The 26,334-nt window shown below is 48.8% G+C and overlaps 6 protein-coding genes across 11 annotated transcripts; 3 read left to right on the plus strand and 3 right to left on the minus strand.

Annotated features, from left to right (window-relative positions):
• Positions 1 to 25: 25 nt before the first annotated feature.
• scny (ubiquitin specific peptidase 36) lies at positions 26 to 6,831 on the minus strand. Of its 2 annotated transcripts, XM_017178731.3 has the most exons (5): positions 5,920 to 6,831; positions 3,793 to 4,562; positions 2,035 to 3,732; positions 1,528 to 1,677; positions 26 to 1,014 (listed from the first exon to the last, which is right to left on the minus strand). In XM_017178731.3, the coding sequence occupies exons 1-5, from the start codon at positions 6,284 to 6,286 to the stop codon at positions 619 to 621; spliced, it is 3,381 nt and encodes a 1,126-aa protein (XP_017034220.1). In that variant the 5' UTR covers positions 6,287 to 6,831; the 3' UTR covers positions 26 to 618. The 2 variants fall into 2 exon arrangements, with proteins under 2 accessions (XP_017034220.1, XP_017034218.1); XM_017178729.3 differs by lacking the exon at positions 1,528 to 1,677 and having other exon boundaries at positions 5,920 to 6,829.
• A 480-nt stretch (positions 6,832 to 7,311) lies between these two features.
• Positions 7,312 to 8,989, plus strand: Ppat-Dpck (Bifunctional Phosphopantetheine adenylyltransferase - Dephospho-CoA kinase). Its single transcript, XM_017178814.3, has 2 exons — positions 7,312 to 7,918; positions 7,989 to 8,989. The coding sequence occupies exons 1-2, from the start codon at positions 7,372 to 7,374 to the stop codon at positions 8,987 to 8,989; spliced, it is 1,548 nt and encodes a 515-aa protein (XP_017034303.1). The 5' UTR covers positions 7,312 to 7,371.
• Positions 8,990 to 9,007: 18 nt separating this feature from the next.
• On the minus strand, positions 9,008 to 10,176 carry Txl (Thioredoxin-like). The gene is made up of 3 exons (XM_017178815.3): positions 9,756 to 10,176; positions 9,414 to 9,697; positions 9,008 to 9,355 (listed from the first exon to the last, which is right to left on the minus strand). The coding sequence occupies exons 1-3, from the start codon at positions 10,119 to 10,121 to the stop codon at positions 9,142 to 9,144; spliced, it is 864 nt and encodes a 287-aa protein (XP_017034304.1). The 5' UTR covers positions 10,122 to 10,176; the 3' UTR covers positions 9,008 to 9,141.
• A 447-nt stretch (positions 10,177 to 10,623) lies between these two features.
• Positions 10,624 to 14,285, plus strand: LOC108083071 (proliferation-associated protein 2G4). The gene is made up of 8 exons (XM_017178709.3): positions 10,624 to 10,784; positions 10,942 to 11,039; positions 11,327 to 11,463; positions 11,529 to 11,691; positions 12,483 to 12,704; positions 12,993 to 13,218; positions 13,849 to 13,976; positions 14,039 to 14,285. The coding sequence occupies exons 1-8, from the start codon at positions 10,703 to 10,705 to the stop codon at positions 14,150 to 14,152; spliced, it is 1,170 nt and encodes a 389-aa protein (XP_017034198.1). The 5' UTR covers positions 10,624 to 10,702; the 3' UTR covers positions 14,153 to 14,285.
• An 838-nt stretch (positions 14,286 to 15,123) lies between these two features.
• Usp47 (ubiquitin specific protease 47) lies at positions 15,124 to 23,687 on the minus strand. 5 transcript variants are annotated; one of them, XM_070285367.1, is made up of 10 exons: positions 23,546 to 23,687; positions 20,382 to 20,605; positions 18,686 to 20,322; positions 18,244 to 18,631; positions 17,268 to 18,185; positions 16,220 to 17,203; positions 16,003 to 16,129; positions 15,796 to 15,866; positions 15,601 to 15,734; positions 15,124 to 15,527 (listed from the first exon to the last, which is right to left on the minus strand). In XM_070285367.1, the coding sequence occupies exons 2-10, from the start codon at positions 20,574 to 20,576 to the stop codon at positions 15,317 to 15,319; spliced, it is 4,665 nt and encodes a 1,554-aa protein (XP_070141468.1). In that variant the 5' UTR covers positions 20,577 to 20,605; positions 23,546 to 23,687; the 3' UTR covers positions 15,124 to 15,316. The 5 variants fall into 5 exon arrangements, with proteins under 5 accessions (XP_070141468.1, XP_041631457.1, XP_017034197.2 ...); XM_041775523.2 differs by having other exon boundaries at positions 23,440 to 23,682; XM_017178708.3 differs by lacking the exon at positions 23,546 to 23,687 and adding an exon at positions 22,572 to 22,716.
• A 510-nt stretch (positions 23,688 to 24,197) lies between these two features.
• Positions 24,198 to 26,154, plus strand: DnaJ-1 (DnaJ-like-1). The gene is made up of 2 exons (XM_017178822.3): positions 24,198 to 24,450; positions 24,747 to 26,154. The coding sequence occupies exon 2, from the start codon at positions 24,757 to 24,759 to the stop codon at positions 25,807 to 25,809; it is 1,053 nt and encodes a 350-aa protein (XP_017034311.1). The 5' UTR covers positions 24,198 to 24,450; positions 24,747 to 24,756; the 3' UTR covers positions 25,810 to 26,154.
• The last annotated feature ends 180 nt before the right edge of the window (positions 26,155 to 26,334 follow it).

Here is a 26,334-nt window from a genome sequence, read left to right on the forward strand (position 1 = left end):
ACATCATATATCCACAGTACATATATATCATATACATCGAGCATGCTTTATTTTTGCGGGTTAACATATTGGCAATTGGCTGCTTTTCGCCGCTTTTCCGTAAAATTCTATAAATAAAAGGTGGTTGCTAAAACTACAATAAATTTTGTTGTTTTTCCATGGGGTCCTCTAGGTCTAGGCTTGAATTCTATGTACAAAGGGTTTTTTCCGGGTTTTAGTTTTTTTAGTTGAGTCTTACAAATAAAATGGGTTGCTTTATTTTCATGTTGCGCTGTGTTTTTAGCGGGGTAACATTTTTTTAAAATGATACATTTAGAGGGGCAAGTAGGGGGAACACCCTCCTGGCGTGGCCTCTCGTAATCCTTTCCCACTATTTTTCTCTTACAGCTTAATCATAGGCTTAGGGTCTAAGCGGGGATATTATGTGGTAGTGTTGGGTTTGGGGGCAACAGTTATGCTCTAGCTTATAGCTTACTTGTTTCTAAGCCTAGTTCCTACTCCTAATATGTTCATAAGCAGTTAAAAAACGGTTACAAAACTCTTGCGAAATTGAAATCCCATAACAAATGCACATGCCGCAGTCGCTGGTCCAAATCCAAGACGTCTATCCTTATCCAGTTAGGATTGCTGCTGCTGCTGTTGGTGTCCCGTTGGATGCTGGCGTCGGGTGAAGCCACCGCCGGCGGCCAGGTGACGCTGCAGGGCTCGCTGTTGGAACTTGGCGCTGCCCTGTCCCCCAAAGCGATTGAACTTGAACTTGTGGCGCTGCTGGAAGTTCTGGCGAAAGTTTTGGTTGTAAGAACGCGGAAAGCCACCGCCACCTCCGCCATTCTTGTGCCATCTCTTCTGGCCCTCGTACTCCTGGAATGGATTGTAGCCGGGCGTGCTGTTGCTGCTATTGCTGCCCTTGGCCGATCCTCCAGACTTGACTTTTCGCTGCCGTCCGCGATCCATTTCGTTCTCTTCGTCATCGTCCTGGTCCCGCTGCCGCTGCTCCCGCGCCTCCACAAGTAGCTAAAGAATATAAAATATACAACAATTAAACTCGAGTTTGGACCTAGGCGCAAGTTTATGCAAATGAGGTGGTGGCACAGCGCAAGGGCGGGGGAATGCATATTATTTGGTACGAAAATGGGTGAGTGGCTTACGGTTTACGGTTCACGGTGACACGGTTATCTGGCTGGCAAAACGGTAACACAGCTCGGCTGAATTAATGGCGCATCAATCAAGCGGTGGAAAATCGAAAGAACACGGCCGGCCAGCAGTCAAATCTTAAGGCTTCTATTGGCGGATTACCTAGCCATTTCTCCCTCTCGCAATGACTTTTGCAACTCCTTCTTTTTACACTCTTAACGCTTGGCGAACGGCGTCCAGGGGACGGGAACCCTCTCAACGGACGTAATCACAGACTATTCGTAATCGTATCGTTTCTATTGTGGGGACTGCAAAAAAGCGACATGCCTTCACTAATGCCATTGCCTCCTACCGGCCGTCCTTGAGACGATCCGGTTCGAGTGCGTCCACTACTGCTGCTCCTGCATCTGCTATTGTGGCCGAGTCTTCACCACCACCACTGGCCATGTTGTTGACTGCCGCCGAGCTCTTCTCCGCGACGATATCGCTGCCATCCACACTGCCGTGACCAGCTATCCGTTCCGCACAAACCAACTCAAAAGGCTAAATGAATGGGGGATAATGTGGAAATAAATGCAAATTACAAACAAGTTAAGTTTTAGTAAATCAATTCATCACGCATTTCATGCAGTTATTAAAGCGAGTGAGAGATCAGAGGGGTTTTAGAGGAAAATAAAAAGAAAGTAGTTGTTTAGCCAAGAAAGAACAAAGACAGACAAAGAACTAAAATGTTAGTGGCAAGTCTAGACAGTACAATAGTTAAAATAATATTTACTCGCTTGTAAAAAAGTTATTCTAAATAAAAACCCTTTGCCATGTTTAGATATTAGTGCCTTAATCTAAGGTTAAAGGAAGCTCATAAAACTCTAGGTGTAACCCTGGTTCCACTCTTCAACTAACCTCTTTCTCCAGCTCCGCGGGCTTGCCGTTCCAGCTGAGCACCGAGGAGCCGTATCCCCGATGCGTTTGCTTCAGCAGCTCGTTAATCGTGCCGCCATTCGCTGTGGCCTCGCTTTGGTATCCATTTCCTATCCTCGCCATGGGCTGCTGCGTCTTAAGTGCGCTCCCGTTGAGCAGCTTCTGACGCTTTGCTCCAGGCGTTACTGGCGAGTCTGCTGCGGAGGGTTTGCTGCTGGCGAACGGATTCCGATGGCTCTTGGTCGGAGACTGGATTTGGGCTGCCTCCTCCTTATCATCATCTTCATCATCATCGTTATCATCATCATCATTGCGGGTTATCTTCCAGATGCCCGTTTTCGACTTGATGACCGCCGGCGAAGGCGGCGTCTTAGGCGATGGCGGCGCTCTGTTTTGTGACTGGGATTTCTTTTGCGGATGCCAGCCGTTGGTGAGCTGGCTGCTCGGCAACGCTACTGCCGCCGCCTCCTCATCATCCCCATCGTCGTCGTCTTCGCTGTCAGCGGACCTGTGCTTGCTCAAGCTCTTGAAGATCTCGTCGATGGCGTCAGTCTTTTGTTTGCTGCTGTTAACGTGAACCGATAACGCCGCCACCGCCGAGCAGCCATTGGTGAGACCAGTGCCCGTGCCATTGGTCTTGTTGTGACCATTGACCGGCGGCCCCGATACCGATCCCGATTCCGGCTCTGAATCACTCGAATCGCAGTCACTTCGTCGCTTGCGAGGCAGTGGGGTATCCTCCTCCTCCGAAGCTGATTCGTAGGGCACTAGGCTCTTGAGGGGCGTTTTGACGGGGCTAATCTTCACTTGGACCTTCACCGGCGTCTTTGGTTTCTCCGGGCTATCCTCCATCATTTTGGGCATGCTCGGCAACTGGGCTGATGACCGACTGGCCTTGCTTTCATCCTCGCTGTCGTCGTCATCGTCAGAGGATATTGGCAGGTAGTGTTGCTGATTTATTGATTTGTGGTTGCTGCTGCTGCTGGTGGTGGTGTTGGTGAAGGAGGAACTTTTGTTACCATTTGCAGTGGAAGCTGCTGTAGCAGCTTCGTTTTTAATGTGTACGGCAGCCAGTGGAGACTTTGCAGAGTCTTGAAACTTTCCGGTAGCCAGCTGGAGACCGTTCTGGTGCTGCTTGAACTGAATAGCCGTTTTCTGTGCATTCTGACCATTGCTATATCCATTGATACCGCCAGGCGGAAGCTGGGGGCCAATAAAGCGGGTGGGCGAGGAGGATACAGTAGCTGGCACTGGCAGCGGACTGTGGCCATTGACGAGACGCAAGCCATTTCCCCGACCGGCCACCGACGGACTGGAGACCTGCGAGAGGTCCAGTTCGTAGAACATAATATAGGCATTCGTGTTGCACACGCTCTGCATGGCAATGGGCCGCACATAGCTGTCATCGAAGTTGTAATAGCTGCCTGCCTCCGTGGAGCCGATGGCTGTGTAGTGACCACAGTGCTGCGACACCCCCAAATGGGTGACCATCGAGACGAGGCGGTATGTAAGCGGTTGGGCTTGTGCCGCCGCTGAACGTGCAGCGAATTTGCTCAGATCGATACGTGGCTTAAAGGTGATTTGCTTGGTTAGCTTGTTGCCCATCATGGAGAAGCGCTTCAGCTGGATGCACAGTGTGATAGGTGCCCTCTCCAAGGTGAATTGCTTGGTGGCCGATACCTGGAACAGATGTGCTTATGTGAATAAAGCCAAATCACATTATTTAAACGCTTGACTCACCTTCTTCTTGCATCCCTCGCACTTGTAGCCCATATCCTCGAGTCGCTCACGCGAAAAGTGACCCTCGAAGGCCTCCTCCAGCGTGTCTGCCTTGCGTATATCGAGGAGCAGATCCTGGAAGTGCTGGAACGTGATGGACACGTGATTGCAGCTAAGGCAGCGAACCTCGCTGCGTAGGTAGCCGCCAAAGATCTGCCCCAGCGGCGTGGTCTCCTTCACCAGCTGGTCCAGCTCCTTGTAGTTGCGGAAGCGCATCAGGTAGGCCCGTTCCATGGCCTCTACAAGGAAGCGAAGGAACTCATGTGCATCCTCCTGCCGACCGACGACCATGTGCTTGCAAATTTGCTTCAGCTTTGAATAGATGTGAAAAGGCCGCACAGCAGACTGATTGCCCTGGGTTGCCTGGAGCGTCTTGGCCATGGCGCAAACGATGCAACAGCCGCCAGACTCGGCCACCATACAGTTATCCACATGGGCCTGCTCCGATACTAGCCAATTGGCCAGCGCCGGAATGTGGAGGAGCGCCTGCAGCGTCGAGTTGAGGTAGCAGGTGTTGCCCACATTGATCATGCCAGAACCGACCTGCCACTTGCGCTCCGATTGCTTCCATCCGATGCGAATGTTCTCGCGCGGATATAGGACACGCTTCGGTTTAGGCAGTTCGTTGGGATTTGGATTCGCAGTCGCAGTCGCATTTGGATGGGCATGTGGTCCGTTGTTGTGGCTGTGATTGGAGTGCTCCTTGCGAGTACACCCGCCGTTGGTACTGTCTGTGAATGGAGAGAAATGATGGAAGGCCAGGATGAGCACGTGCCGCAGAAAGTGGATGCAGGGCGCGAGGAGCAGTTTGTAGAGCAGCCACAGGGCGAACCCGTCCACAATTATCACAGTCATAATGCATTGAGTGTGGAGACCGTTCTCCGTTCCTAGATTTTCTCGCTCGCTCCTCGCTATGTGTGCTGTGCTTGGCTACTAAAATAAAACCAGCTAGCACTGCTCGCTGTGGAAACTGCTGACACACACTCGCACACACACAAACAGAGCCTCACCTGTGTGTGTCTGATAACAGCGACAGAGGGAGCGAGCGAGATGGCGAGTGGCAAGAAGAGAAGTAGCAAAACAAGGCAGACAATGCGCCGACGCAGTCTGTATGGCCGTCCCGCTCGCACCTATGGCACATGGGGCAGCAGAGTGTTGCCAACTGAATTTTTGGCGCGACCTAACAGTGGTTGTTGTAGGCGCTTCAATTCCAGCTCCCTTTTGTAATTGTTTTCGAGGCATTGACCAGACCAGACCGACCACATCTTGTTACAGCATCCATCGCCTTGTCTTGGCTTTGTCTCGTGTGTGTCCACTTCCTGCTCCGCCGGCCGCGACTGTGGGTGTGAATCACGCCTGCAATCGCCTTGCCTTTTGTTTTCCCTCCTCACGCCCCCATTCACACGCAGCTCAAGAAGATTGCGACGCATTTACCGAATATAAAAGAAAATAAAAAGGGAAAAAACAAAGCTCATAAAATACCGCTGGCGCAATACCCCTGTGGCCATGTGTGCGGCGAAAAGAGACGGAACTATGAGGGGGGCCTCGTGCTTTTTGTCTTTTGCCGCCGAAGCAGCGGCAGCACGTTTTTTTTCCGCCACTGTGTTCTGTGTTTCCAAACTTCTGTGAATCAGAACTTGAAAGTTGTTGTTGCCACCTCTCTCCTCTCCAGCTCACTCTTTACGAGTTGTACTTGTTTTGCTTTTTCGTGTTCCTTTGCATTCTGTTTACACGTACACCACCCAAGCGCAATTACTCGTACTCACACACGCACGAAAAGTACAGGTATGCTGCTAACGCCGACTGCGCTGCTGCTGTCGGCATACTGCAGGCGGACAAGAAAAAAAATTTAATGTTTGGCGGAAAAACAACACACGTGATTTTTGGAAATTTGAACAACAAAAAAATAACAGGCATCAGCATAAGGCACATGTAAAATTTTGCGAATACAGCATTGCGACACAAAGAAGAAACACACAACAAGACGGAGGCGAAGAAAATTAACTTTTGCTACAGCAACCTCTCTCTGCAGTTCCTACTTCTTCTCCTTTTCTGTCTCTTCTCCTTCTCTTCTTCTTGAATACTCACCATGTCCATTTGCGCCCACAACTTTGCCAGCATTGTTTTTGTTGGGGCTGCCGAAGCCGTTGCAGTTGGTGGCGCCGGGATTGCTTGGCTTGATGACAATGTACTTCGATTTGAGGTTCTCCAGCACCGATTCGTGGTAGTTTGGCACCTCCTCATACTCGACTTTAGCCATCAAAATGCGCTTAGCACTTGCTGCAATGTGGCTCTGAAGATTGCCGGAATCGTCGCCGGTTTTGGCCTCGTCAGCAGCAGCCGCCGCCCTGGCCGCTCCGCCGCCGCTCCCGACGCCGACAGAAACGCCGAGCGATTCTCGCAGGGCGGCATTGACGACATTCGCCGTTTCGCACACGGCCACCGACACGGGCATGGCGATGCTCCTGCTGCCGCTGGTGGCGGGGATTTGTGGTGGAATCTTGGTGGGTGGGGGTGTTGGCGCCGCTGATTGAGGATATGGAGGTTGGCCGTGGCCGTTCCGCTGGCTGCTGTCCTAGCTAGCTGCTGGGCATTGGCGATCCGATCAGATTCGCTCCTTCTGCACCGCCCGCGACCGCGACACGTCCTTCACACGCCGTTCGTTGCCCGCGTTCACTCTCCTGGCTCTCTCTCTCTCTCTGCCTTTGCCCCTCGCTTTGCACACCGACTGTGTTCGCGGACCGACACACGCACGCACACTAACGCACACGGAAACACTCTTTTTCTGGCTCTATCGACGGCTCCAGAGTGCGATTTGTTGGCAATATGAACATAACTGTAGGCGCCTTAACGAATTAAATCAATCCGAATTATTTTCGGCTGCTGAGAGAACACATTTTGTAACGAAAAGATGGCTTTCAAAAATAATGACGATTCCTTCCCTCGTGTTTCTTCCGACTGCGGATTCTCTTTTCTCCCATATTCGTCGTTTGGGGATGCCAACTGGCGGCAAATGCGCAGTGACGCGCTAGGCAAAGTAGCATTGCGAAATGTGCTAGCGCGTTTTACAAACACTGGTGGAATTAAAAAAATATTTTATATTTTACATGGAAAATTCAAACGATTTTTTCTACTGCCAATAACAACAAAAATATATTTAAAAACTTTGAAGTTTTTTTTTCTACAAAATTTTAGGCGGATAGGTGGACATGGCTAATCGATGTAAATACTTTATAGGGTCGGAAATGACTCCCTTTACTGCGTTGCAAACTGCTGTAAAAAAAAAAGAATAATTTAATCTACAAGAAATTATACTTAGGTAACTTAATTAATTGAAAATAATTAATTAAAAATTTAGAAATAAAAAAAAATTATTGGTATATTTGAAAAAATCATATCCGAATTCGCAACCGTTTTAAACGATATCGAATCGTATTGTATGTATCGTATGTATTTTTAGTATTTTCTTTTTTGCAGCCCTTTGATACCATGTTAAACCAATTGTTGAATTAGAATTTAATTGGAAATCAGTCGAGAAATATGGCCTCCACGGGACTCCTGGTCGTGTCCAATATCAAGCACCTGGGCAAGTCCCTTCGTGCCATTGAGAAATACGTGAATTCCCTGTACATCCACCTGAATGTGACGGCGGGGTCAACGTCCACTCCGCCGCCTCCGGTTTGGGGTCGCCTTATTTCTCAGCTGTACGCAAACAGCAGCAGTTACGTGGGCAACCAGTTGGACCTGCGAGTGCTGGTGTCGCCCCTCCGACCCGGAGCCTGTGGAGCCCCCAAGCTTCGTCAGCCCGTGGACCTTCTGTTTTCAGATGCCCACCACCCGGAGCTATGCGAGCGCCTGCGGGCAGACCTTAACATTAGCAAGCCCACCATCTTTCTAGAGGACACGGCCAGCTCGGATCTGAGCACTCACGAGGACACCGCGCAGACTCCTAAAGTGTATCCCTCGGTTGTCCTGGGTGGAACCTTTGACCGCATTCACCTGGGGCACAAGATATTCCTTACGCAGGCGGTCTTGCGCGCCTGCAAGCGACTGGTGGTGGGCGTGACGACCGCTGCCATGACGAAGGGTAAGCACTGGATGATGAGTCGGCAAAAGATTCTTATCTTAATGGCCTTTGCTATCGCTGCTGTCTGCAGGCAAGACGCTGCCGGACTTGATTTTGCCCGTGGAGGAGCGTATTGCTCGGCTGCGGGAGTTCCTCACGGACATCGACGGCACGCTGCAGTACGAGATTGTGCCCATCGATGATCCCTTTGGACCCACTCAGGTGGATCCCGACCTGGATATGATTGTGGTTAGTGCGGAAACCCTGCGAGGCGGTCAAAAGGTTAACGAAATACGGCAGGCGAAAAATCTAGGGCAACTGGAGATCTTCGTGATTGACATTGTCGAGAGCAATGTGCACGACGGCATCCACGAGACGAAGGTCAGCTCGAGTAACACCCGCATCGACCTGCTTGGCAGCCGCTGGCGTAGACCCGAGCAGCGGCCTCACCTTCCAACGCATCCCCACATCATCGGACTAACAGGCGGCATTGCCTCGGGCAAAAGCAAGATGGCCGAGAGACTGGGCTCCATGGGCGCCAAGGTAATCGACTGCGACAAGGTGGCCCACGATGTCTACGAGCCGGGACAGGTGTGCTATGAGCGGATAGTGAAACATTTCGGAGTTTCCATCCTGTCGCCTGACGGCCGCATTGATCGTACCAAGCTGGGGCCCCTGGTCTTTGCCGATCCCAAGGAACTGCAGGCTTTAAACGGCATCGTCTGGCCGGAACTCATTGCGGAGGTCAACCGAAGACTAGATGTCCTGCGTTCCCAAACTGAGGTGCCGCGCGTGGTGGTCCTGGAGGCGGCGATACTACTGCGCGCCGGCTGGGAGACCAACTGTCACGAGGTGTGGTCTATGATTGTGCCGCCCGAGGAGGCCGTACGTCGGATCATCGAGCGCAACAACCTCAGCGAGGAGGAGGCCAGGAAGCGGCTGGCCAGCCAGGTGCCCAACCCGGAGATCGTGGCCAAGAGTCATGTGATATTCAGCTCGCAGTGGGATCATGACTTTACCCAGAAGCAGGCGGAGAAAGCCTGGAAAATGCTCACCATGGAACTGGAGGCGTCGCAGAGCAGTCGCCTCTAGAGCGGATCGATATTCCAATTGTTGAACCTTTTTTGTATAATTCTTTATGTATTTTTGTTGTACATTGCTTAGTTTTAAGTCGAAAGTTGAAGAGAAGATTGCTGGGACAACGCTGAAATTTTCATGGGAAACGGCCTTGGGTATTCTCTGTCCTAGTGGCTCTCACCCTTCTTGCCGGCAACCCGCTTGAAGTCGTTCATCTTGGTGGTCATAATAGGGGAGCCGATGAAGCCGATGTAGTCAATCTGCGTCACATCGCCGCCGGACTGATTGTTCTTTACAAAGATCTGGATGTTCTGCACGTTCTGGAACTTCACATAGCGCAGATTCACGGGCACTCCGTTCTCCAATTCCTTCTCAGCCAGGCTGTAAGTGGAAATATTAGTACCGTATTCTCTTAGGTTTGGATTAAAGTGAAACTGACCTGAGATCCTGCACACTGGTCATGGACTCGGCCATGTCAAAGTCTATGGTGCGTGGCTGGTTAATGAATAGTTTGACATCCTTGGGGCCCAGTTGCGATGGCGCCTTGAACTTCAGCGAGTGGATCTTCACAGCCTGGTTGAAGGTGATGGACATGATCAGTTGCTCGTCGCAGTCGGACTGCAGATAGCCGCCGGCAGAGGCAAGGGCGTGCTTCAGGCTGTGATCGTCGGATTCGTTGAGGCACTCGCACTCCTGCTTCGAGATAAATGTGTTCAGCTCCATCTGGCAAGGGTTCAAGAATTAGTTCAGTTTGGAAAAGATCGTGGGCTGGTTAACCTACCAGTCCCTGTCCGTAGTCTTCGCCCGCTTCTTCGCCAGTCCCAGTGCCAATGTGCTCCTGGATCTTCGCTTCCAAGCCGTTGATGTCCGCTCCCTGGATACGGTCGATCTTGGTCCTGTTCCTGTAGAAGATGAACGTGGGCATTGCTGACACGCCCTGACCGGCGGCCGTGTCCTGGCACTTGTCCACGTCCACCTTCAGGAAGATCGCCTTGGGATACTTGTTAGGGAACATTTCGAAAATGGGAGCGATCCGCTGGCAAGGACCGCACCATGTAGCTGTGAAGTCCACGACCACAAGGCGCACGCCAGCCTGCGCCAGTTCCGCTTGGAAGTGGGACTCGTCGTTGATCACGCGTACGGACATTACGCTATATTTTTTGTTTTAAATGCGAATTTGCGAAGCGACAACAAAAAGATGACTGGCAGATGTGGAAAAAAAAACAACATTAATGTGACCGCGCTGAGCGTTAAATTATACCAACCGGCAATTGTAGAAAATACCAAAAGTACAGAAATTTGTTTATTTTCAAACTTTTGCTATATTTGCATTGTTTTTATTAGCAATCATTATTATTTATCATTTAATTTATGATTTTCAAGAATTATAATTGCTCTTTAAAGCAATCATATTTTCCGACAGCCTTCACTAGAGTTGCCAACCATGTTAGTATTTTGATCCCAATTTTAGTTATTTTAAGATATCTAAATATGTATAGGTTTTATATCTCACTATTATTATTTATTTAACAATGTTTTTATTAAAAATTATGACGGAATTGTATAATTGTATCATGAATACGGCTACATGCTAGTGTGGCCAGACCTTAAAAACCCTCCTTTTTTCCGGTAAGAGACGGCGGCCACACTGCTACTACCTCGTGGTTTTGTTTCAGGCATTTTCATTCCCATTCGCCATTTTTAAAACGCCACAGTAGAGAGTGCACCATGGCAGAAGTGGAAAAGGAGCCGACTATCGCCGAGGATTTGGTGGTCACAAAGTACAAGTTGGCCGGCGAGATCGTCAACAGTGAGTTACCGGCCCGTTTGCCGCCGAAGGGGAAAGCGGCTCCAGTCGCGCTGCTACGTGGCGCTTACACAATTCACTCGCACAAATGCCGCTTTCCCTTTCGCCACGCGATGATAAATCCGCCTATTTCTGGACACTTGGTTACGTTTAATTTTAGAAACCCTGAAGGCGGTGATTGGACTCTGTGTGGTGGATGCTTCCGTGCGGGATATCTGCACCCAAGGAGACAATCTGCTAACCGAGGAGACCGGCAAAGTAAGTGGTGGAGGGAAGTTTCCCGCTGCGTTTAGTTATTGTCCAATGATTAAAACTTTACGCCTTTGAGGGGCGCCTTTGATCCGAGCCATGTGCCGTGCGGTTTGGCGTCCTCGTGGCTGCCAGGCGCTCGTGGGGATTAAGTGCCCACGTGCCCGACCGGTCTGTATGTGCTCGCCATTGGAATCCCAAAGATTCACAGATTATGAGATCTGAGGACACAGTAGTCGCAATTGTTGCTTTTTGCTGAGAAGAACCGCCCAACTAAGCCTTTAATTCCTCTACAGGTATACAAAAAGGAGAAGGAGCTGAAGAAGGGCATCGCTTTCCCCACCTGTCTGTCCGTCAACAACTGTGTCTGCCACTTCTCGCCATCTAAGAACGACACCGATTACACGTTAAAGGCCGGCGATGTGGTTAAAATGTAAGTGGCTCCTCTATTATAGCTACTTCACCTTCCTAACTGTGTTCTTCTTCTCCCCCACACAGCGACTTGGGAGCCCACATCGATGGATTCATTGCCGTGGCCGCTCACACAATCGTAGTGGGTGCCAGCGCGGACCAGAAGATCACCGGTCGCCAGGCTGATGTCATCCTCGGCGCATACTGGGCTGTCCAGGCCGCCTTGCGTCTGCTCAAGTCCGGGGCCAATGTAAGTTTATCACCTTTCCTATTACCTGTCTCTGTTCCATGCAAGAAACGGATTGTCTGTCGCGATTCTCCAGCGACTGAACATCTCAACACTTGCAGAGATCAACGGGCAGCTGGTTATTGCCCTTGCCTATTATTAAGGGCTGTGGGCTCTTTGCCAGCTGTCCACATGATTACTTTGTGCTGCAGGCAACGGATTGGCTGCTGCCGAAACTCTGGCACAGTACAGCTCAACGCCTGCAGAGAGCAGCAAGGTCTATTTCGTGAACTGAACAAGTTCGTTTTTGAGAAATGTTTGGTCTTTAAAGTTGTCCACATCCACAGAGTCTTTTTAGATTAAATAGGATCTGCAGGCAACGGATTGTCTGGTGCTATAACTCCTAGCACAGTTCATCTCAACGCCTGCGGATAATAATTGCGTCAATTTCGTGAACTGAACAAGTTCGTATTTGAGAAATGTTCGGTCTTTAAAGTTGTCCACACTAGTTATATAGAGAATAAGTAATAATATGAATGTCTTTATCTAATGATTGCTTTGATAGATTATTAGGATTGACATATTGTTTGATTAAACAGAAGTGTTGATTTTGTTAAACTTTTTGTAGTGGCGTCTAAGTAGCATGCCAACGTCACCAATAGAGCCTGAAAGAAATCGATTTTTAAGAATCTTTACATTTTATTGTTCGATATTTTTATTTAAATTTGAACTTTATTGTGTTCTTCTTCACCTTCGATAAATATGTACACCAAATACAAATTTGTAATGCTATCAATTTTTTTACACAATTCCAGAACTACGCCATCACCGATGCAGTCCAACAGATCAGCGAGTCATACAAGTGCAAGCCCATCGAGGGCATGCTTAGCCACGAGCTGAAGCAGTTCAAAATCGATGGTGAGAAGACCATCATACAGAATCCTAGCGAGGCCCAGCGCAAGGAGCACGAGAAGTGCACTTTCGACACGTATGAGGTCTATGCCATCGACGTAATTGTCAGCACCGGCGAGGGAGTGGTTAGTATAACCAAAACTTTACTTTTTTCATATATCATTCTTGTTCGATGATTAAGAAACACGCGCTTGAGGCTGACCAAGTTGGGCCGCGGCGTTTGTCATGACAGCGTCTCTAGCACGCTCGGCGGGCCTTGGTTTGTAGGCCCGGCACGTGCAAACACCAAAGCCCAGCCGACTGTTGTCCGAAGATTGCAAGATTATGAGATCTGAGAACGTTTTAGATTAGAATCCTAAAAAATTGAATGTCCTGAAAACACTTGCTAAACCATCGTATCCATTTTGTTAAAGGGACGCGAGAAGGACACAAAGGTCTCCATCTACAAGAAGTCGGAAGAGAACTACATGCTCAAGCTGAAGGCATCCCGTGCCCTGCTGGCAGAGGTTAAAACCAAGTACGGAAACATGCCCTTCAACATCCGCAGCTTTGAGGAGGAGACCAAGGCCCGTATGGGCGTTGTCGAGTGCGTTTCGCACAAGATGATTGAGCCCTTCCAGGTGTTGTATGAGAAGCCGAGTAAGTTTTAGACTTTGTTATTATATAATAAGAAAATAACTCTTTAAATGTTATTATACAAATTATAATTTTTAAAATCCCTGGAATTAAATATAGGCAAAACTTAATTCCGGACTTGGTACACCCTTGGGTGCTAAGTGCGGCCAGACATTTTGCCAGAGCAAAACCCCAGGCATTGGCGTCTTCAGCAGTTGCCCCATTTGTGGCCTCTGTCTGAACATGCCAATGCCACAAGTCTTTTCAAGCTTTTTTATTTTTATTTATTAATAATTAAAGTGTAATGAAATAATAATTTAGGGAGGGTTAAGACCTTTTTACTTTTACTAAACTTTAATTATTAATAATTAATTTAGTAATAATTAATCATAATTAATTCTTTAATAATGAATTCGTTTTCATTAAATATTAAATTAATTATTAATTAATTTTCAATAATTATTATTAAATTAATTTTATTAATAATTATAGTTTAATGAATTCATAATTAATTAATTATGATTAATGTATTAATTATTAATTAATCAATTATGATTAATTAATTTATTTTATATAATTAATTATAATTGCCTCTTGTCCTAATTAATTCTTTCTTGAATCTTACTTATTATTCTGCATTGTCTTGAATTACAGGCGAGGTAGTGGCGCAGTTCAAGCACACGGTTCTGCTTATGCCCAACGGCGTCAACTTGGTCACCGGCATCCCATTCGATGCGGATCACTATGTGAGCGAGCACAGCATTGCGCAGGAGGAGCTCAAGGTAGGCTGACCTCTCTACAAAACCAATATTTATATTCTAATGAGAAAATCTTTGATTTTTAGACTCTGGTCGCGCAGCCTCTGGGTCCCGTCAAGGGCAAGGGTAAGGGCAAGAAGGCAGCTGCTGGAGCGGCGACAAAGGTGGAATCGGCGCCGGCCGTTGAAACCAAGGCATAGACCTTGCGCAACACGAAACACCACCCCCCCTCCAACAGCAAATGCTAAGAAATCCACAATGTGAACAACTGCGCTGCCTACCGCTGCCGCTCCACAGATTTTTTACTATCGAATTCGTTGCGTAGTATCCACACATACACACACCCCCAACCCTTTTGACAACCCAACACGGCAAGAAAAATTTGAGGAGGATTCTTGTTCATCAGCCCCGCAGTCCGCAGAGCAGAGCCATTTCCCTGATCCTCCTATCCATCCATTAGCAGGACGGTTACCGGCCGCTCCAATTTTACCTCTTTATTTCCGTTACTATAGTAAGCTGACTTCGTCTATCGGTTTGTTCAACATCATCGCAACGAAAACAGAAGCAAAAAGGAAAATCAAGAACTGTCGTCAAATTGTAACAATTTTAACGCTAAAATGATCTTTAAATATAATTCAAGATATATGAAACAAAAACGTTATTAACGCTGCGTAGTATGTATTAAATAAAATTAACATTTTCTATAAAACAAACCGATAAATGCCATCTTTTCATGGGGATTAACAGGGTTTTTACTAGGGATTGTACATAATCATTAATATATTAAAATCAATAGATTAATCATTAAAATTTAATTTTTCCCCTTGGTAAAAAGACTTAAACCAATTCAAATTTTTTTTTATAATAAATGCACTTGACCAGTTGTGTTTTTATTTGATTCTTTTTAATTTAGTTTTGATGTTCACATTCACATTTTACAGTTCGTAATTTAGATTTCTTGCTTGTGTTTAGTTTAATTTTACAGTCTCATCTTTGAACTCTGGTATTACGAAAGTTGCAAGAATAACTTCGTGATCGTTACGTCGTCGCGCTAGTGTCGTGTGTGTGTCAACCACCCAATGATCCAAGCCAGATCTAAGCCAGCCGCCCGGCTCCTTCTCATTCTCCACTTGCGTCAAACAAAATAAACAACAACAAAATACGCAATTGCTACGGTTAAAGTATATAGAAAACACGCGACCAGCAGTTGCAGCCGACGCTGGGATGCCAGGATCTGGGTTTTAATGGTCTGCCCTCGCTTAGGTGTACATACATGGTTTGGTGTGTACTCTACTTTGTGCTGGCGACTGTGTGTGTGTTTTCTATTCTAGATCACGGCTCTGGCGGCAGCCTTCCGGCCAGCCTTAGTTATCGACATGCACGTCCATTGGCGCCGAGGCGGTCATGTTGCTTGACTTCTCCGGCGAGTCCAGGTAGATCTTCAGAGCGCGCTCGCGGCGCTGAGAGTAGCGCGTGGTTGACACACAGCCGACGCGGTCCAAGCGAGCCTTTTCCTTGGCGTTCATCTGCCGCCGCTCCTCCAGCGTCAGTTCCCGCGAGGGCACGCTTTTATCTCTGTTTTTAAATAATTATTTAGTTATTTTAAAATGTTTTGTATTTATTTATTGTACAGGTTGATGTTACTTACTTGTACAGGTAGATGTTGGCCGCCTGTGTAGTGTTCAACGGATACTTGTCCACGCTGGCCGGTACCGAGTACCAACTGCCAGAGTCGTTGACGCTCACCGCTGATATGCTTGTGCAGGGGAAATTGCTGTTCACCTGCAGGAAGAGTTTACATCGCGTTAAGATCGGGATAAGTCGGACGCAGCAGTTGTCCTACCTTCATATAGCTCAGTTTGTCCACGGGGATGTCGCTGATCTGTGATAAAGAACGTCTGATTTCGCTGTCCGCTGGAAGGAAAAATTAGTTATTATGATGTGAAAGAGGATTAGTTTTGTACAAATATGACAATTTTCACCATATATTAGATGTATATGATTCTATATGATCGCTTCTTATTTATGGTTATTTAAAGCAAGAACTTACGGTCCAAGGTAATTTCCTGGAACTTGCCAAACTCCATTTTTGCTGGACACCAACGCCTCACGAATATGGTCAGAGTATCGTCCTTGGGCTGCGGATTCACTCCCTCCTCGCACTCCTGCACAATGAACTGGAAACGGCAAATAAATAAAAGAATTTTAATAATAAAATAAAATAATAAAATAAAATAAAAATGATTTAAATTTTAAAATAAACTCACCTCCGCTGTGCTGGTGGAGCGCATGTCACAGTACAGGGTCTCGTCGTTGGCCAGAATCTTGATGGGACTGCGTCCGCCCTTCAGCCAAATGCGGCAATTTTCCACCGAAAGTGTGGCGTACTTGGCATCCATGCGGTGCAGCTTGGCCACCAGCTCCTGCTTGGCCTGCTCGGCGGTAGTGTTGGCATTATACACCCACTCACACACGCATGGCAGCTTGGAGGTTTCGTTGTCCAAGTCCCCAAGTCGCAGGAAGTGAATCTTGGCCTTGTACTCATCCGCCTGTAGAGTCTTTCCCAGCTCCACGGTCAGGGTCTCGCCCTCGGTAAGGAGGACCAGCGAGTTGTTCTGGTTGCTGGACAGATTGCTCTCGTGCTTGCGCTGCAGCTTGAAGTAGGCGGCGGGCACTTGGATCAGCTGCTCGATGTGGCGCTTGAAGGTCCCCATGCGCATGTGGGTGCCCACCAGCAACTTATAGGCGCGCGTTGGTTTCCTCAGCTGAGCCTCCTCATCTGATTGATGGCCGGAGCTAGAACCAGTGCCCACCACGTCCACGCACTCTATTCGCGAGGCGTGGAAGAAGTGCGGTGTACTGGTGGGCAGAAGAAGTGGATCCAGTGAATCGGCCGCCGCCGCATAGCTGCCGTTGCCATTGCAATAGGCATGAACACGCATCATGGCATCGTGGGAGGCGGCCTCATCCTCGGGACTGGACAGCTGCGGCGAGTGGCTGGTGGAGCTTACCTGACTGTCGCCGCCACCGCGATGGGCCAGGTTATCTGACTCCACCAGGGTGCGATCCCCGTCGCTCAGGCTGCTGTCCTCCGAATTGGACTCGTGACCATGGCTGGGACTGGGCTGGGTCAGAGGCTCCAGCAGATCCCGCTTGTAGCGCCGCCAATCGGAATCATTGCTGGAGGATTCGTGACTAGGTCCCAGGCCGTTCATCATGGCGGCATCCACAACGTCACCACCACTGGCAGACTAACATGGAAATAAAAATCAGTAAAGTGGGAAACGAAATGCAAAGCTCCTCCTTGAAACTCACCTCTATCGACTCCACGCTGGGCACTCCCAGCACCTCCAGGCTGGCTGCATCCGTGTTGGGCACGTTTAAGTAAAAATATGTAATGGATTTGAACTGGGTATTGGCCAGATTCTGTAGCTGCTGCAGCGCCTCGGGCGTCGGATGCGGATCGTAGGCCACAAAGGCCTTGGGCACCGTTCCACGCACCGTGGCGAGCAGGAAGGGCTGCTCACTAATGTGCAAACGGACGGCGATGGAGCGACGCAGGACGTCGCTGGCCTCCCGCTCCCGCGCTGCTGAGTAAACCAGGAAGGGACCGTCCATCGCCATGGTCGATAGATCTACCATAAACACATACCAGGTGATGCCATCCGGTGGATAAATCTCGAACTGCTGATCCTCGGCCCGATACTCCAGCAGGAAATCCAAACTGTAGTTCTGCGAGGCCCTCAGTTCGGTCAGTGTGGGATCTGTGCAACTTTCCAGGGACTGGATAATGGTGTCCATGGTGGAGTTGTAGGCCACTAAACGGCAGCGGGAGATGGGCGCAAATTGTTCCACGCTCAGCATCTCGTAGGCAGACATCAAGACACTGTTGATGTCGAAACTCTGTGAGACATAGACCCGCGTAATCTTCATCTTCTTGAGCAAGGGATTGTAGAAGTAGACGCGCGGCTTGTATAAATCCGGGAGAGCCAAATCTGTGACTGTGATGTGTCTTCCCAGGCGTGTTACCCGAGTCTCCTCCTCTGAATGCAACTTTGGCAACAGGGTCTTGATGTGCTCTGGAAAGTCGGCCACCTTGGCGGCCTTCTCATTACGCTTGGCATCCACCTGGCGGTACATCAGCATGTAGGCATTGGTGCTGGAGGTGTAGGCACTCGAGTAGTAGCTGCCATTGGGTCCGCCAAAGGAACGCTGAATGTCCTCTTGAGTGATCTGTGGGCAGGCAACAAATAATAATAGAAAGTAAAGCGAGACAGGAGACAGAACTAACCGTGGAAACATTCTGATCGTTGAAACAAAACCACTCGTTGCTATCGAAATCCCTTATGTAGGCATAGTAGTGGCCTCCGGAGGCACTGCCCGAGTGAATCATAATGGCAAATAGCTCGTACATATATGGACCAGATCCCTGCTTGGCGCTCTTGCTGGTGCTGCTGCTCATGTCGATGCCTTCGTCCTCGTCATTCAAATCATTCTCATGCTGGCTGGAGCTGGCAGTGGTCACCACCCCACTGCTTAGGTTGTCATCCTCCATGGCCGAGCCACTGTCCGCCGTGCTGCAGTCATCCACAGTGCCATTCATCTGCGAAGTCTGCTCGCCACTATTACCGCTTCGGTTGATGAAAGTGTTGAGGTTGAGGGTTTGGGGGAAAGTGACTCTGTGGGAAGAGGAAAGAATCAAATTTAAAGTCTCTTTGATTTGCCACACTCACCTGTCATTGAGCTTGATGCGGTGCATTGTCTGGTAATCAAAGTCAAAGCGCTTCAGGTGCAGTGTGAGCACGTAGGGGAAGGACTTGAAGTGCAGCCCCTTGTGGGCATCACACTTCTTCTTGCACTTCTCACACAGATACTGGTTATTCCCATCCAGCGTCTCCGGTTGTACAAAGGCACGCAGAGCCTCCTCAATGCTGCCATAAGCCGAGCTGCTGCCAAAAGGACGCACTGGCAAGGGGATATCCAGGAAGGTGTCCTCCCGCGTCTTCTCCGTATTGCACTCTAAACACTTGACATAGTCATTCATCTTGCCCTCGTACAGGTTAGAGATGAGATTCGCCTGCTTGGTGTTCTTGAACTTGTGTTCCAAGGCATCGAACATGACGCGGCACAGCTCCTGGATGTCATGCTGCTGCCACGCCTCGGTCGAGTCCCAGCCAAAGCTGCGGGTTAGATCCGTGGTCTCCACCGCCGCCTTGGGCGAGGTCTGTAGGTTCAGGAAGAGTTTCTGCAGCTGATAAGGTATGTTCTTGGCTTCGTTGTCATTGTCAAACTCCCAGCGATAGAGAGCATTCCGGAACTCGGGCGTCATGTACAAAGCCTGCAGGAGACTGTTCAAATAACAGGTCATGGCCTGGTTCACTAGACCCACATAGCCCCTAGGGCCTCCATTGGCATGCCGGGTGGCCTCTCCCTCTGTTTCAGTGGTGGCCGAGGCCACAAAATCAGCAGCAGTGGTCCTTTGCCACGAAGGCAAGTCATCCCCGCCGTATTTGCGGCGGTAAAAGTTCGATACAGCCGGATCATTGCCATCATCTAGGCCACTGGTAACCTGATCCCCTTCTCCGGTGGCACCTCCATCACCTCCCTCCATATCGCTAGCGGGAACACCAAAGTCATAGCCCGGTCCCAGCATTGTAGGACTTGCAGAGGCGCCTAGGGCCAGATCATCGTCTGAAAGCTGCTCTGCATCCGATATGAAAAGCTCCGATGAGGCATCCTCGGTAGGCGAGATGAGCTGCTGCAGTTGATCGGAAATATCCGCTTTGGTCAGAGTGTCAATGGGTTCGCTGTCCAGCTCCTTAATGGGCGACGAAGGCTTGACGGGACTGATTTCTGCAATTTCTTTCGAAGCCTTGGTCTTCTTGGGACTCGCCTCGGAAGTGGCCTCGGGAGTGCTCTTAGGACTCGCCTCGGAAGTGGCCTCCGGAGTGCTCTTGGGACTCTCTTCGGGACTAGCCTTGGGAGCTTCCTCTGAAGCTTTTAGGGATTTGGAACTCTTCTTTTCTGGCGAGGCCTTGGTCTTGGTAGGTTTCTCTGTGCTTGACTCCAAGCTACCATTGGCCAAAGAGTCCTCGCTCGTTGTTTTTGACTTGCTTGGTGACGTAGAGCCCGAAGCCACCTTCTTCTTGATCTTCTTCTTCTCGCCAGTGGCCGGGCTCTTGGCTTTCGTCTCCTCAGACTTGGTAGAAGCCGCCTTTTTCACCAATACCTTCTTTATGGGCAACTCAAAGCGTTTGCTTACGTCGCCATCCCAGCTGCCGGAGGGTAGCAGAACCAAGTGATTTTTTAGCTGCCGCTCGAAGCCATCCACATCGTACAGCAACTGTGAGTCCAAGGCATTCAGGTTGACCTAGGATAGGATAGTTAACAATTAGTTAAGGTAAGGAGACACAGAGCCCTACAACTTACCAGATCCTTGTTGTTGTGTGGCTGCAGTAACAGCTCAAAATTTCCGTAGGGAAACTGGGTGCCGATGAGGTCAATCACTCGCTTCACCGTATAGTGTGAGCGCACCACCACATTGATCTTCTTCTGCTCGGAGCCGGGCGTCTGGTCAAAGACCGAGACGGTGCACTGCTCACCGCTCTCCTTGTCCTTGTCCATGATTGTCCGCGATGGTGCTGATGAAGGTCCTGCGGGATGGAATTCAAAGTGAAACGATGAGCTCTCTAAACATGAATTTTGGTATACGATTTAAGCTTTTTCCTGCTATGCTTAAACAAAGGAGTTCTAGGCTGTCATGACACCTTTGACGTGGCCAAGTTGCTGGTCATGGTGATGATGATGGTGATGATGCTAAGGCAAGTAAATAAGGAAGAGGCTGTTGCGAAATCTTCTTGTTTTTCGACCTCATTCGCGAATAAAGCAGCAGCCGAAAATCGAGAGGCCCCCCCAGCCACCGCTATTGACGTGCTCCGTGTACGCTTTTCGCGCCTTATTTGTACGGGAATAGCGCACCAGTTGGCATCTATATATATATATTTATAAGCACGTACGCCCATCGTCCATCCTCCATCGCAGGTCGTGACTCACGCGCAGTGGAATTTTCGTAAACAAGCGAACGAACCATTGGCCAGCTCCGGAGGAGAACTGGACAGACCGTCTCCGTTAATTCATAAATTTCACTGCAAGATGTCACTCGTGGCCGACCGGGTTTTCTTTGTGGGACGGCACCCGGGCTCCACATCATAACGGAAGTGGTGGTGATTATATGGCTTAATATCTGGCGCCAGCATTATGGCAGTGCGCAAATTGCAAGTGTCCCGCCCACTCAGAAGTACATATATCCAAAGCGAATATGGAAATATTATTCTAGAAGAATTTGGTAAGACTCGAGAGATTTAAGAGGAAAAGTAAGTTTAAATTAAATCGAAAAATGGACTCTTTTTTACATAATTCCCTATTATAAAATCCTTTTCTTACTTTAAATAATATTTTAGTGAGAAATACGCACTTTAATTACGAAGATTCCTGGCAAAAGCTATCTTTAATTTATGGCAATTATGACATTTATCTATGGACATTTCTCCTTTGATTTAAATGCCTTTTTATCGAGCATAAATATGCTTAAAAAAGTCGAATTTTTAAACGCCTCTGCTTGCCAATGGATTCTATATTTAAGACGTCTGGTCAATATATATTTGGCAATTAATTTTTTCGAGATTTAATGGCGTCTAATTGAGTGTCCAATGCAATTTAAAGATCGCATTTTCGCAATGTTTTTCCAATGCGCTAAACCGAAATAACCACAAGATGTACAAGATATACAAATGTAGTCACTGCTCTCTCTCCGCATGGAAGATGCACCGCCACGGGCTTTGGCTCTGTCCAAACACATGTTGGATGAAAGAGCGAGATGGGGATCCAAAAAATGCTAATACTCGAGGGGCCAGCAAGCCAACAGAAATCAAAATAAGAAAAACCCGTGCTGCTAAAAATAAAGACAGGCGGCGACAGCGACAAACGACAAACGAAAAAGCACACATAAAACGTAGAGAAGAGGCATTAGGTCTTTGGGAGCGCGTTTTGAATACGCGTATATCTTGGCTATTTGTAAATGCGAAGGTTTTCAACTAGACTCGGACCCGGCGGCACTCGCGGATATGTATCCATCCGGCGGAATGCTGTGGCACTTTCAACACATATCGACTCAATATTTACATGATGACGATGTGGAATCTTGCGTCAAATGTTTGTGTTGGTTTCTCGGGGCATTACAGAAACCGATATCGCAAGTTATCATATAGACAGAAGAGAGAGGCCAGCGCCTGTATTATTTTCTTATATATTTGTGCTATTTTTGAAACTATTTAAGCAATGCGAAATCTATGATAGTTTCGTTGTGGGGGCGAGATGAGAGATGACGGACGGCTGGCTGCCGGAAATCGCACAGGATTCCTAGGGGCAATCCAACAAGTCATATAATGCACACAATTTCCATTACGAAATGTTTGCTATTCTTAGACAACTTCACTTGGAGCAGAGCCTACGCTGCTGCTGCTGCTGCTGCGCCCGACGTTTTGGGTGAATCAGTGTGTATATGCTCGGCGGGCCGTGCTCTATATGCACTGCTTTTACCGTCGTCTGATAGTGCCTTGCCTTGCCGTTCCGAACTAGAAGAGGAGCCGACCGCCGTCAACGCACAACATAGTTCACGCGTGTACTGGCCGATTCGGATACCGATCGCCACATTCGCATGGCGATGCCGATGCCGATTCCTAAACCGAAGATATCCCACCCGATCTACCGATCACTCGGCCAAGAGTGCCTTCCCCGTTCACCGTGGGAATGATGCACCAACTCGGGTTCGGGCAACCTATAAACACTGATAACGATTCTCAAGGGGGGTAGCACTGCCAGGGCAAGTGCCTTCTTCCTCCTCCTTCATCGGAACCCGAACCCCAGCCTGAGCCCTGGCGGATTACTCAATGGATATAGTCGATGGACTCGGCGTTGTTGTTGCCAGCGAAAGTGCTATTAATGTTTGCGATCTATCTCGCTCTCAGGTGCCTCTCTTCTCTGTGACTGCGGGAATGAATGACTATTTTTATATGAGGCTGCAATTGGCGCACTGAGACATCCTTTCCACAGGCGGCGCCATGACTAAGTGCTGACCACTGCTTCTGCCGTTGCCGCCGGCGTGGCAATTGCGGGGAGAGTGCGACGACTCTCGTTTGCGCAATACTTTGGGGCCCTAGGTTCCAGTGGGCGGTGGGCAAGGGGCGGTGCTCTCGTTGGGTGTTCCCCGATCGGTCAAGGCTTTGTTTCATGTTATGCGTGTTTTTGTGTGAGTGTGCGACCCGAAAAGTGGCCCCATTGAGTGTCCTTCGGGGCTAGGAAGGTGGCCCCGCAAACTAGGCGCGTCCATATGTCGCAAATTCGAGGGGCCGCAGCCGCTGCCGACTTGTGTTTTCTTCGCTGTGTCTGTATGTGTGCTGTGTGTACCTCCCCGCGCGCACTCACTCACCTCGATGAGTGTGTGTGTGTGAAAATACTGCAGTGTATTCCTGCGGTGCGGTGTGCTGTAGGTGCGTGTGCGGGGATTCTCCTCCTTCGTGGCTCTGCTTTCTCACTTTCTGTCTTCCTCGCGGCGTCTACGGCCAGGCGGTGCACGGTTGAAATCCGGTTAAAACGAGGCTCGACGCGACATTTTTTACAAATGTTTTTTGTTGTTCCGCTGCGGCTGTTTTGCTGTGGAGTTGCTCGTTAGTGTGACTGCCGCCCACCGGTGCGGGAATACCAAAATCTAAGCAACAGCAGGGCTTTTTTACGGTCACACTGCCTCCGTTTAAAAATTCTTCAGAGAATGTGCCTGTTTTAGTTGGTTTATTCTCTATAATTGTAGGGCATTCCAGATAAATAGCAAGAATAAATATTTAATTTTAATGTGCAGCAGGTTGTCTAAAAATAAACAAGCTGAAAATATTCAGAGTAAACTTTTAATTAATCTGGGGATTCCCTTGACTGAATTAATTTTAAATAGCCGATATCTTTAGAAGTTTGTGTGGGAACACTATTAAAAGAAATCACAAACTAAACTAATTATTTAATAGACTCACAATATCGACCGTTAAACTCTTAAATTCGGTTTCGATAGTCTACCCACTATCGATAACGATGTTTTTACAACGCGAATTTTCCCGATGCAACCCTAAATATCGAGAAACTTCGAGAAATTTCGACGGAGACAGCAAAAATCTATAAAAAGGGTGGTGCGCGCGGGCGTTTCTCATTATCAAACAAAAATTTATAGAGAAAGGAAAGAAAGTTGAGAGTGTGTTTATCTACGCACGGAGAAACGGAGGAAAAACGAAGAACAATTGATTCAATCGCTGCGAACGTTATAAATATTTCAAGAACCTTGCGACGTAAAAGTACAAAATACATAAAAATCAGTGAGAGGAAAGAACAACGCCCTTGTGTTTGGCCATTGCATTTGCATTTGTATTTGGATTAAACGGATTTGGAGACACTTTAGGTGAGTTGTGGTGGCTGGGCGTATTAGCATATTGTCGGGCATTGGTACGCTTGTGTGTGGGAGCATCCTCAGACTTGGCTCCACTCCGCTTCCATTCCGAATTCCATCCGAGAACTGCGTGGCGCTCACTGGCTACGTCACTCGCATGACAACACGGCAATAGAAGCGGACGTTGCACAACGCGCGCGGGGCTTCTAGCACTTTCCACCGAACGCCGAGTACCAAGTACCGAGCACCGAGCAGTGGGCATTGAGAGAGCAGTCAGTATATTAATCCATTCCGTTTTCCGCTTTCAGCTGAGGCAAGATGGGCAAGGACTTCTACAAGATTCTTGGCATCGATAAGAAGGCCACCGATGACGAGATCAAGAAGGCCTACCGCAAGCTGGCTTTGAAGTACCATCCGGACAAGAACAAGAGCCCCCAGGCGGAGGAGCGCTTCAAGGAGATCGCAGAGGCGTACGAGGTGTTGTCGGACAAGAAGAAGCGCGACATATTCGACAAGTACGGCGAGGACGGACTGAAGGGCGGCACCCCCGGCCCTGATGGCCACAGTCAGCCGGGCGCCTACAGCTACCAGTTCCACGGTGACCCGCGAGCCACTTTCGCCCAATTCTTTGGGTCGTCGGATCCCTTCGGAGTGTTCTTTGGCGGCGGCGACAACATGTTTGGCGTTCAAACTGGCGGCGGCAACAACGAGATCTTCATGAGCCCCGAGGACATGTTTGGCGGCGGCGCCTTCGCCAATCCCATGGCCGGCGCCTTCCGCTCGCAATCGTTCAACGCCCAGGCGCCCAGTCGAAAGCGACAGCAAACCCAGGACCCACCCATCGAACACGACCTGTACGTCACGCTGGAGGAGGTGGACAAGGGCTGCACCAAGAAGATGAAGATCTCGCGAATGGCATCAGGCAACGGCGGGCCCTACAAGGAGGAGAAAGTGCTGAGCATTACGGTGAAGCCGGGCTGGAAAGCAGGCACCAAGATTACCTTCCCCAAGGAGGGCGACGTAACGCCCAACAAGACCCCGGCAGACATCATCTTCATCATCCGGGACAAGCCGCATTCGCAGTTCAAACGTGAGGGCAGCGATTTGCGCTACACCGCCCAGATCAGTCTGAAGCAGGCGCTGTGCGGAGCCCCCATAACTGTGCCCACGCTGCAGGGCGACAGGATACCGGTGAATCCCACCGCCGAGATTCTTAAGCCCACCACCACAAGACGCATCAGTGGACGCGGCCTGCCCTTCCCCAAAGAGCCGTCGCGGCGCGGTGATCTCCTCGTGGCTTTCGACATAAAGTTCCCCGACACACTGCCGTCCAGCGTGCGCAACCAGATGGCGGAGCTGTTGCCGAACTAGGCGTAGGCGGGAATTGCGCTACTGTTATCACCCTAGTTAAGGCCTATATTTAGTTGATTTTACACGTAAGAAAATCGTAACAATCTAACGACGGCGAAGACAACAGTGTGCCAAGCGAACAGCTGTATATAAAGCCGAGCGAATGCACACGCTAGATAAGATAGGGAAGAGAACACACACTTGCGCGCATAGTTTGTGTTTTGGAGACTGATCGAGATTTGAACAATATTTATCCTAGTGCACCGATTCCACGTATATCCCCAAATTCAAATCTCCTTATTATTATTTAAGAACCCCCCCACATCCGAAAGCTAAGAAATAAAAGGTATTACAAATTGAAAGTAATTCGCGGTTTTTGTAGATCGCAAGCAGCCCTGCTCTGCGGCATTCCATGGATGATATTTTAGTTGGGAAAACACACTTGTAGGCTTGCGTCGATAGGGATTATAGTACGTTTTAGTACCAATTATATTATGTTTAGCAATAAAGTTATTAATACGAATTTAAAGTGTATTTTTAATGGGT

Source organism: Drosophila kikkawai, chromosome 3L (genome assembly GCF_030179895.1).
Source record: "Drosophila kikkawai strain 14028-0561.14 chromosome 3L, DkikHiC1v2, whole genome shotgun sequence".
Classification (NCBI taxonomy): domain Eukaryota; kingdom Metazoa; phylum Arthropoda; class Insecta; order Diptera; family Drosophilidae; genus Drosophila; species Drosophila kikkawai.